The following is an 11364-nucleotide window of genomic DNA, read 5'->3' as shown; positions in this document are numbered from 1 at the left end:
CACTTTTTTCAAATTTTCTTGCTGTGGTTTTCACACCTGATGATGATTGCTTGTGTTGCAGACGAAACGTCGTGAGAATTTTGTTTTTTTAATTATTTTATTCTTTCTCTTCTATGTGACTTTACCGAAAGAACCAAGAATTTGATAGAGTACGTTTAATCAACCACAGAGTTAATATAATACATATGTACCAAGCGAGAGTAGCGTACAGGTTTTCTTAAACATTGTTCATGACGGATGTTAAAGATGCCGTGGCATTATTAGAAAGAGTAGGCCATTGCGTCCCCGCATCAAGTTGCAGATTTCAAAAATGACCCGATTTGGATTCGAACATGGAGCCCCCCCTCCTGTGAAACGATTGCCGACTCTGTCTGTGAATTACAGCAGCTCCTTACGCGCTTCATCGCCTCGCGCTTTTAAGCGAGGCGCGAACACCAAAAATGTGTGAAATGTCCCATCATTGTTATTGCTGAACTGTTGGGGAATATTGATGTCCAGCAGTCATACCTGTCAACCCTTTAATAGTGCCTTATTACACACCAATATAGACCATATTGGTCACCCCGTGCCCTTATGAATCTCAACGTCCATCCTACAAAGTCCCATCACAAGCAGGACCGGATTAAGATTGTGTGGGCCTCGGGGTTACAGGTACTGTGAGGCCCCCAGTAATATTTACAAAAGGAAAACAAAGTTGGGGGCCGTCCATAAATTATGTCACGCACCTGGGGGGGGGGGGGGGTCAGACATTTGTGACGATATGTGACGAGGGGGGAGGAGCTTGAGAAATGTGACGTCACATCAAAATGCGCAACTTTAAATATTGACAACACGTTCTACTTAAATTTTGATTTAAAGCTTTCGTGACTGCAGTAATTCATATCCTCACGTTGACTTTACCGAAAAAACTAAGGATACGTTCTACTTAATTAAATATACTTTTTAATAAATGTTTTCTCCTACAACATCAGAGTGCAGCGCCACATTAAATACGCACTACAATGCCAATAGTTTAAAGAGATTTGAAACATGTTTTATTTTTTTGGGGGGGGCAGAGCTTTGTTACGTCATATTTGAGGGGGGGGTCTGACTTTTTGTGACGCCGTGTGACGAAGGGGGGGGGTCAAAAATCGTCCAAAATCGCGTGACGTCATTTATGGACGGCCCCTTAAAGAAAAATAACATTTATTTGTACAAGGCTAACAACAAATAAAATTCAGCATTCACAAATGATATAACTTTTCACTTAATCTCTGTAGGGCCTCCAGGTAGCGGAGGCCCTACGGTTGTACGCCGTATGGACCTGAAAACTCAATTTCCCTGTCCAAGAATATGGGGTTAAACCGTATGGGCTGACACGGTATGATATCGACGCCCAACAGTTTAGCAGCGCGTGGCTTCTGATGATGGCAGCCCGAACACTCGCTACGCGTCTCCGTGACGTCATTTTCCGAAATGTCGGAGCTCGCGGCTGTGTCGTCATCACGCAAGTGACGCAGAACCATAAAATCTCGACGACGTCACTCCAAAAGGTGTTTGATTCTTAGGCTTCAATCGCCATTTCCTTCCAAGCGGCATCGGGTGTACGCGGCGACTGCGAGCGATGCCGAAAGTCGTGTCGAGGAGCGTTGTCTGCTCGGACACGCGTGACCGCGAGGAGTACGAGGGCGAGAAGCCACTGCAGGTCTACTACTGTCTCTGCGGACAGATGGTGCTCATTATCGGTACGACGTGGCTGGTGGGCCTTGGACCGCGGGCGCGAAGCCTACGGTGTCGCCTGAGTTGTGCACGGGGCGATCGGTGCGGTGTTAGTGGGGGGAGTGGGGGGGTGCTCTCCATGTCGTACGGTGTCGGTGTGGGACTCGCGCATTCGGTATCTTGGCTTTCACGACAACACGACACATTCACGAAATCTCCCGTCTCTTTTTTTTCATGCTATCACAAAAAAACACTTCACTTGTCGATACAATTATCACCTGTGGTGATGTAAGATGCGGGGAGCGGTAGTGTAGCGAATTCGATTCCCTCCTAAAAGGCCAACACCGGTGACGATTATCGGAAACCGTTTTGGGCCTCTCCTAGGTCGACTTGGCCTCAAATGAGTACCTGGTTCGGTGTGTAAACATCGCCACTGGGGAGATAAAGGCGGTCGGTCGTGGTGTTGACCACCCACTCCCTCGTGTACCGTGGCGGCCTTAATAGGTGCTCGCTAACAGCATTGGCTTAACAGTCTGTTAAGGCTATACGGGAGATTTTTGTCTTTGGTGTAACTTGTATGCTCATCCACCGCATGCCCAAGCAGCTTCTGTTTGGCTGGATAGATGAGGCTTTACGGGCGCGGCACGGCCGAGAGAAGAGTAGGGCTGATGTGGAACAAGATATGGGAGCTGACTGACACCAGCGGTGTGAAGATCCCCCTCTGTGGGGGAGGCTCGTGAAGGACGCCGCACCTGGGCTGTTAGAGGCGGCTCACTCACCAACAACAGCGGAGGGCGGAGCAGCGACGCTCAACGACGAGCAGAGCGCCGGGCGACTATATTGACAGTGTTTTAATGCGTTGTGTGGTTTCAACTTCACATACAGGTTGGGAATCCACTCAAACCATCATGACTTCATAGTTGTCAAAATGAATAATATACAAATTTGTGAGAATACAGCAGTGGGTGACCTTTGGAAATACTGCTCTCTGTCGTGGACATTTAACATTTCCACTGCCTCATGGCTGCCGATGAATGAGCCCCACGTGTGTTTAAACAGGGATAATATTTAAGAATATATCTTATTTTAATTAATATAGCGCCTGGAGCAAGGCGTTGAACAAAGAATTAGCTATCTGTACAGCAGAAGTATGATGAGATGAGTTGAGAAGGATTGTAGTTCGTGATTATGATGATGCGTGAAATAAACGTTGATGAAAGTGTCAATTAGTGGTTAATAATGATACAAGTGGTTTATGGGGGAGCTTGATATATGTATTTGTGTCTTCGTGTTCAGATTGCCAGATGGAAAAGCTCCCGATGCGTCGCAGGGACGGAGCAAGAGTCATAGACTCGTCAAAGCATGCGCATAAATTCTCCAACATCGAGCCTGAACAGACAGCATACATCCGCAGGTGAGGTGTGGATGATGAGGACCTTGGTAGTGGCTTGGCGTTTGTCAGTGATCTCTTGTTTCTGAAGCATGTGTGCACACCTGAAAACATGGCCCACTGATACATTTTAAGTGTAGAGTACAGGTAAACCCCATTAAAACGATCGAAGCATTCTTGAAAATCTTCATGTAAGGTGAAATTGTGTGAATCGAACACTCAAGTTCCCAAAATAAATAATGTAAATTGAAGGGGGGGGATTGCATTCTAAGCCCCCAACTCGATCGACAAATTTATCATTATTAGTTATTTAGTAGGACTATTTTGGTTAATTATTTTTATTGTTGCCTTTTTATGTATATGCATGAGTAATATTTAAAAATAAAAACAATGATTAAGGTACCCTAAAGTAAAGAATACTGCAGTTTACGCACGTAAGCTTACTTGGATAAAGTCCTCCACCATGCAACGTTGATCGTGGAAGTTGTTTAACCATCCTTCACGCTGGTCAGTGTGGGTTTATGAAAGTTGTAATAACGATTCATGTTTTTAACCCCTTTTTTGCATTCTATTATCAATAATGCTCAACTGAAATTAACACCCCAAATAAGAAATCCAAGTTTCATGGAGAACCAGAGCATCAAGGTGAAAGAAGGCATCCAGAGTGGCAGTAGTTTTATTGCAGACAGAGCGAGAATTCCAAAGACTGAGTTTGAAGGGAGGGAGAGGCAGGGGGGTGAGCGAAGGAGGTGGAAGCGCGAGGTGCGCGGCCCCTGCCGCGGCAGCCACGTGCACGGGGCCATGGTGACGGTGTCTTGGGCGTTGACCTCTCAAGAGGCGGAATTCACGAAAGCAGCCACTGGTGGACAATGTCGGGTGCTGGCCAGACCCCTGAGACCGGACTGGACCGTTTCCAGAAGGGAAATAGGGTTCGCATTCAGGTGGACTCCCAGCAAATACATGCTTGGAGCACGGTTGTAGTAAATTTCTGCAGACAAGCGATGGGGTAGCCAGGCAGCCACACGGACTGAGGGTGGATTGGCCACCTGTAGAGCAGAAGTACAGTTCTATGGCGGTGTGGCGTCGCGATAAAGCTGCCAGGCCAAGGAGGTTGAGTAGCCAGGCGGCCATATGGCCCAAGAGCAGGTCGACCATTGCAGGGCATGAACGCAGCCCAAGGGCCGATGAAGCAGCCATTGCAAGGTGATGGAGTGGCCCAGCAGAGGATTGACCTCATCAAACAGTAAGATAGGCCGGTAAAGGGACTCAGTAGCCTGCAGAGGCCAGCCCCAATGTGCATTGTTTAAATATCTGTTTTCAACTTGTGTTACAGGGAGGAGGGAATCGAAAAGCAGTTCCGCAAAAAATGTAAAAAGTGAGTTTTGTTTTTATTAATGTCAGTGAATGTGTGAAGTGTTTTAGTGAGGAAAGACTTGATTATTCTGTAAGCTATATCAGTGTGATTTAAAGTAAAGTTACATAGTGAAATGAGGCAATGACCGTCATCCTCACAAAGTGTATTTCCATATTTTGCTGTTGGCCAACTGCACATTTAAAGAGCAACGAGTTTTTATTTTATCAGGTTGTAAAAAGAAGTCAACTTTTTTGAACAATAAAACTAGAATATGGTGACCAAAATGAATAAATTATGGCAATGTTACATATGGGTTTGAACAGCTGCACTTTCGATGTGAGCAACCAATCTTGCTTATGTTGAGAGGTTAATTATATCACACATGAATAGGGATTAAACATCAGAGCCTGTACGGATAAGTGTGGGATCAGTTCATTTCGTAATGCACAGAAAGTATATTTTTTTTGCTCTAAAGTATGCGAAGCTATATGGGGTATCTTGTGTTTTTAAAGCGTTTTGTACCAATGTATTTAGTTATGGATCTATGTATGCGTGTCCTAGATGTGGGCTACTTTTGTGCTACCAGCACGTGGCACGTGATGCCACGGTAACGTTCATGGTGCACGGGGCCGTAGCGAAGGCCGGGCAGGGTGTAACCGACATCAACATCTACAGGCAGCAGGCCCCTGACAAACCAAAGAAGGTACAGTGGCTCACAGGAACACTTACATAAAGCTCAGATGTGCATGGGGATATACACGGGAAAGTGTAAGGCACAGAGACACATCGTGAGTGGTGTCTGAGTTTGAGGTCCTCACACCATGCTCCTCTTGTCAGCCATGCTTTTGACAAAAACGTTTTGGAGCTCGGGATTTTTCGGTATTTGGCCCATAGATTTGGAATGATCTGCCTGAAGAACTGTGCCTGACTGCTGAGGTTCTTCTATTCAGAAATAAACTAAAAACTTACTCATTTCCTATAATAAGTTGGATAAACTAGAGAAGGTTTTTTTATCTGGATGATGCTCTGAAGCCCTTTATTGAATCTGCTGCACCTAATAAAAACGTAAATAATAATAAAACAAGGATCTCCTGTGTATCCAAGTGCTATTAGCAAGTACCTATTATGGGCTGCTTGATACATGAGGGGCTGATTTAGCCAGCACTACTCCTAGCCACCTTTGTCTCCCCACTAAAGGTTACACACTCAACAGAAAATTATATGAGGCTGATTCGACAGTATAGGTACATATGTGACTTGCCACTCATGTTTGCAGTGGCCAAGAATCAAGCTTAGTTCGCCAAGTTCGTATCATAGTGCGCTTACCACTGCAACACCGCTCCCCATGCATTGACACACAATTAGGTCCAAGAAGACATTCCCAGTATAGCCTTAACAAACTGTTTGGTCAAGTGCTGTTAGTGAGCACCTATGAAGGCCGGCACTACATACAAGAGAGTAGGTGGCCAACACTACGCTCGGCCGCCTTTGTCTCCCCAACGGCGATGTTTACACACCACACCGGGTACTCATTTGAGGCTGAGTCAACCTAGGCTTAGGACCGGTTAAGATAATCGTCACTGGTGTTGGCCGTGAGCGGGATTCGAACTTTGGTTGCTGGGTTTGTAACGCAGCGTGCTCACCGCTATACTACCGCTCCCATCAACACACACACACAGGGTCACACAGAGACACAGATAAACAAAAAGACTAAGATTCCGCTTATAGCCATACAGACTGTTGATGCAAGTGTTGTTAGTGAGTACCTATTCAGGCTGGCAGAGCACTCAAGGCGGTTGTATGGTCAGCACCACTGGTGTTACCCATTTCAGCAGGTACTTCATTAAGGCCGAGCCATCCTAGGAGAAACTAAGGACAGGTTGGTCACTGTCCCACTGCTCCCAGCAAAGAACACACGGACATGTGAAAGAAGGCACAGCATATTGGGATACATGGAAACACAGGGAGATGCAGAAAAACTTGGATGATGTGGGAACAGTACCTGACAAGGTCGGGTCACATTGTGTCATATAGTGTACAATTTGGTTGTAATGCACAATTATCTTGTATACCTGTTGTGTACAGTCTGAGGTTGTGGTGTTTATTTGTTGTATGTAACGTAGTCTTTTGTGGTTATGTCATCATCTAGTCTTTTCGTTTGTCTTTGTGGCTTTGATCTCTACTGGTATGTAGTTTATGATTATGACACTTATGTGTTATGCTAACCTTACAATTGTGTTCTACATCTGTAGGACATGTTGTGTATGATGAGTTGTCATGTCGTGTTTTGTATTTAATCTGCAGCCTACATATGCATGCAATGTAACATGGTCATGTTTTACAGGTCATAATGACACGTCGCACGAAGGACATGGGGAAGTTTGGTTCAGTCACCGTTTCTACTATAGATGAAGAGGAAGAAGAGATTGAAGCTGTAAGATCACAAACAACACAATGAGATGCAACTAAACACGGCAGAACAAAGTTACATGAGAGCATCACTTATCAACATAACGTGACATTTCAGTATGGCATGATGGCAAGTTATGTAACCACTACCCAAAGTAACAACACCTCAACACGTGACGAAACAACATGACACAATGGGATGACACCATGACATAACACTACAGCAACTTTTATTTATTGATAGCTTTATTAATCCGCCGCTGGACAAAGGCAGCCTCCCCATGCTTGTCAAGAATACATGTCACAGCAATACATCGCAAGTGGTGTACTGCAGCACAATGGCACAATTGAACAATTAAATGACACGATAGACTTGTGATGCAACTTGGCCAAATGATACGATAACCTGAAAACACTTATGCTTAAACAGTAACATGACACGTGCAATGTGATAACAGGAATACACCAAGATAATCTATCATGACAACAATTCATAACCTGATGACATGACAACATTTTAATCACATTACATGATAGAAAAACACATAATGACATAACATTGCACAATGATATTTTGTAATGCAACAACTTGTTCTGGTAACAAATTATATAATAGTATGACACAAAGGACATGACAGTAGCTTGACATTTGTGCTTTTTGTATTGTATGTGCTGTGCATGCTGTGCATATTGTGTGTCGCAGAGGGAGATTGCCGATTCCTATGCCAGCAACGCAAAGGTCATAGAGAAACAACTCGAACGCAAAGGCATGAATAAGAGACGTGGAGACATGGTAAGGGCAGCAACACAACAGAAAAACAATAACATGATGCAACAAGATGTATTGTGATTGCTGTCTGGAGGGGTTTGCCCGCACTTTGACTACAAATAGATCTCGAGGGATTAAAGCTTCATGGACGATCTCATTGACATTGGGGGTGTGCAGAGACAGAATAATTTCCCTCCCAGCCCCTCTGCGTAGAAGATGAATGCTTTGGAGCAACCCGTCCCTGAAAGTGGGGATGGGGAAGGAAATGATGTGTCCCAGCTGGAAGAAGTCAGGCCTGGAAAGAGTTAGGGATCTCCTGTCTAGGGATGGTGGGGTACTGTCAGGTTTTGGACGAATTTAACATTCCACGCCCCCCACTTTTTCAGATACCTCCAAATCAGAGATGCTATTATAAAAGCCCCTAATAAGAATATAAGCAAAACTCTCTTCCCAATCATAGACTGGTTGAAGGTGCCAAAGACCAAATATAAACTTTAATAGGTATGCCGCCTGTTAGGCGGGAAGGGGTCTGTACCAGATCAGCGACCAGGAACCTCTAGAGGAGGAGTTTGTCCCATGAGGTTCCACTGGAGAAGTAGACTCAAATCTGGCAAGCAATTTGATTTGAATTTCGATTTAAAGCTTTCGTGACTGCAAGGATTCATCTTCTTTGGTTCTTTCGGTAAAGTCACGTAGAATGAGAATAAAATGATAAATTGATAAAATAAAATAACACAATAATATTCTCACGACGTTTCGGCCACAACACAAGCGGCCTTCATCAGGTGAAGGGGACGAGACTGTCTGGAGGACAGCGCTGGAGTGACTCCAGCTGGAGTGACTCCAGCGCTGTCCTCCAGAACATGTTGGCATGATGCTGGTAGTGGGTTGTTTGGAAGTCTGTTGTGCAGGAGGATTCTTTTATGGAAATATATACGAATATATTATGGGCTTTTTATATTACATGTTTTGTTACAATATCGTAGAATACTATATGACGTGATAACATGACCTATATTAAAAGACTGGCACAGACTTTACAAGCATACATGTTGCTGTATGCATTATACGGGGACGCGCTAAGCGAGGCCTGCCTGTACATGCAGCCTACATTATGTTAGTGTGTATGTTGAACATCTTTCGCACTGTACGTAGCCAACCATACTAATCGGGGGTGGGGGGGGGGGGTATGGGAGTAAAATGACTTGTTTGTTTCTTCATCCCCTGCCTTTGTCCCCATGTTTATGTATGTCCCTGTTTCTGTCCCCCAGATGGAATCTGAAGCCAAGAAAGCGAAGTTGAAAGGAACCCTGATAGACAACCAGTTCAAATAGCACCCTTGTAATACATACTGTTAATACTAACCATCATCTTCAGAGATAGCCAGTTAAAATAACACCCTCACAACACATCCTTTTTTCAACACTCTTATCACTGAGCACCAGTCAAAAAAACACCCAAGTACCACTCACAACACCTTAACCCAGCCATAACCAAAACTGTGGACATTCAAGGAGAACATTTGTTCAACAGTGTAATTAATCTTTGCCATGATCTCACCCTTGCATGAGTAGTGGTCTTACCCTTTCCCTGATCTTAATGCTTATATGGTTTAAATAACATCAACCAATTGTTATGAGGAATGGTGGCATCTCGAATATTGATTGTACAATTGTTTTGAAGTATAATAAATGATTTCATTGTAATATTTTCTCAAGTGTTTAATAGTAATACACTTGTTTTGGTGGTCTACATCTCAAATGCAGCGACTTAAGTTGGGTTTAGTGACTTGGAAAATGGAAACTTGTGCACTACAAGCAACTGCACCTTTGCCAGGTTGCATGAAGTAGACGAAGGGGACTTAATGTGGGCAGCGTAAGTAAAATGTGGATTTTTCTTCAAGGATCTGTGAGATTGCACTATCCAGCCTGATGAAATCCAGGATGCAACCAGGGAAATCCAGCCTGTTTCAAGCCGGCACAAGTATACAGTGAGGGAAAAAAGTATTTGATCCCCTGCTGCTTTTGTACATTTGCCCACTGACAAAGAAATGATCAGTCTATAATTTTAATGGTAGGTTTATTTGAACAGTGAGAGAATAACAAAAATCCAGAAAAACGCATGTCAAAAATCTTATAAATTGATTTGCATTTTAATGAGGGAAATAAGTATTTGACCCCTCTGCAAAACATGACTTAGTACTTGGTGGCAAAACCCTTGTTGGCAATCAGAGGTCAGACGTTTCTTGTAGTTGGCCACCAGGTTTGCATACCTCAGGAGGGATTTTGTCCCACTCTTTGCAGATCTCCAAGTCATTAAGGTTTTGAGGCTGACGTTTGGCAACTCGAACCTTCAGCTCCCTCCACAGATTTACCAATCTACGACCCATTTTCAATTCCCTGGCTGAGGGCAGGAGGTTAACACCCAAGATTTGACGGTACATGGCCCCGTCCATCGTCCCTTTGATGCGGTGAAGTTGTCCTGTCCCCTGAGCAGAAAAACACCCCCAAAGCATAATGTTTCCACCTCTCATGTTTGACGGTGGAGATGGTGTTCTTGGGGTCATAGGCAGCATTCCTCCTCCAAACACGGCGAGCTGAGTTGATGCCTAAGAGCTCCATTTTGGTCTCACCTGACCACAACATTTTCACCCAGTTCTCTGAATCATTCAGATGTTCATTGGCAAACTTCAGACGGGCATGTATGTGTGCTTTCTGGAGCAGGGGGACCTTGCAGGTGCTGTAGGATTTCAGTCCTTCACGGCGTAGTGTGTTACCAATTGTTTTCTTGGTGATTATGGTCCCAGCTGCCTTGATATCATTGACAAGATCCTCCCGTGTAGTTCTGGGCTGATTCCTCACCGTTCTCATGACCATTGCAACTTTACGAGGTGAGATCTTGAATGGAGCCATAGGCCGAGGGAGATTGACAGTTCTTTTGTGTTTCTTCCATTTGCGAATAATCGCACCAACTGTTGTCACCTTCTCACCAAGCTGCTTGGCAATGGTCTTGTAGCCAATTCCAGCCTTGTGTAGGTATACAATCTTGTCCCTGACATCCTTGGAGAGCTCTTTGGTCTTGGCCATGGTGGAGAGTTTGGAATCTGATTGATTGCGTCTGTGGACAGGTGTCTTTTATACAGGTAACAAGCTGAGATTAGGAGCACTCCCTTTAAGAGTGTGCTCCTAATCTCAGCTCGTTACCTGTATAAAAGACACCTGGGAGCCAGAAATCTTTTTGATTGAGAGGGGGTCAAATACTTATTTCCCTCATTAAAATGCAAATCAATTTATGAAATTTTGACATGCGTTTTTCTGGATTTTTGTGTTGTTATTCTGTCTCACTTCAAATAAACCTATCATTAAAATTATAGACTGATCATTTCTTTGTCAGTGGGCAAACGTATAAAATCAGCAGGGGATCAAATACTTTTTTCCCTCACTGTGCTTTCAAAGAAGTCCGTGTGGAATGACGGACCAGGCAACTTCTACCAAATTAAATGAAAAGAATGCTGATCGACAGGTGCGCAGCGAGACCGCCAAAATCGAGCTAGTCAAGAGCATACTGCCCTGGTGTGGAAATTGTCCACTGCTTAACTGCCCCCTTTGTACCCATAGAGAGTTGATGTTGTGCTATTTGATGACATAGAATTCCAAGTCAGGTGCTTAGTTTGAGGGGAGTGATGGTAAGGCATCCATCACTCGGCAACTATCAGTCCATTTGAATATATAACATGGTTGACAA

General features: G+C 44.2%; 1 protein-coding gene across 1 annotated transcript; it reads left to right on the top strand.

The window, feature by feature from the left end:
* The first annotated feature begins 1516 nt into the window (after positions 1-1516).
* On the top strand, positions 1517-9326 carry STEEP1 (STING1 ER exit protein 1). Its single transcript, XM_032976154.2, has 7 exons — positions 1517-1724; positions 2995-3112; positions 4422-4463; positions 5004-5145; positions 6787-6876; positions 7555-7644; positions 8892-9326. Exons 1-7 carry the CDS (start codon positions 1604-1606, stop codon positions 8952-8954), a joined length of 666 nt encoding a protein of 221 aa, XP_032832045.1. The 5' UTR covers positions 1517-1603; the 3' UTR covers positions 8955-9326.
* The last annotated feature ends 2038 nt before the right edge of the window (positions 9327-11364 follow it).

Source organism: Petromyzon marinus, chromosome 3 (assembly GCF_048934315.1).
Source record: "Petromyzon marinus isolate PM22_M1 ecotype Great Lakes invasive population chromosome 3, UKy_Petmar_22M1.pri1.0, whole genome shotgun sequence".
Classification (NCBI taxonomy): domain Eukaryota; kingdom Metazoa; phylum Chordata; class Hyperoartia; order Petromyzontiformes; family Petromyzontidae; genus Petromyzon; species Petromyzon marinus.
Note: the sequence above shows the minus strand (reverse complement) of the source record. Positions and strands in the feature narration are given on the sequence as shown.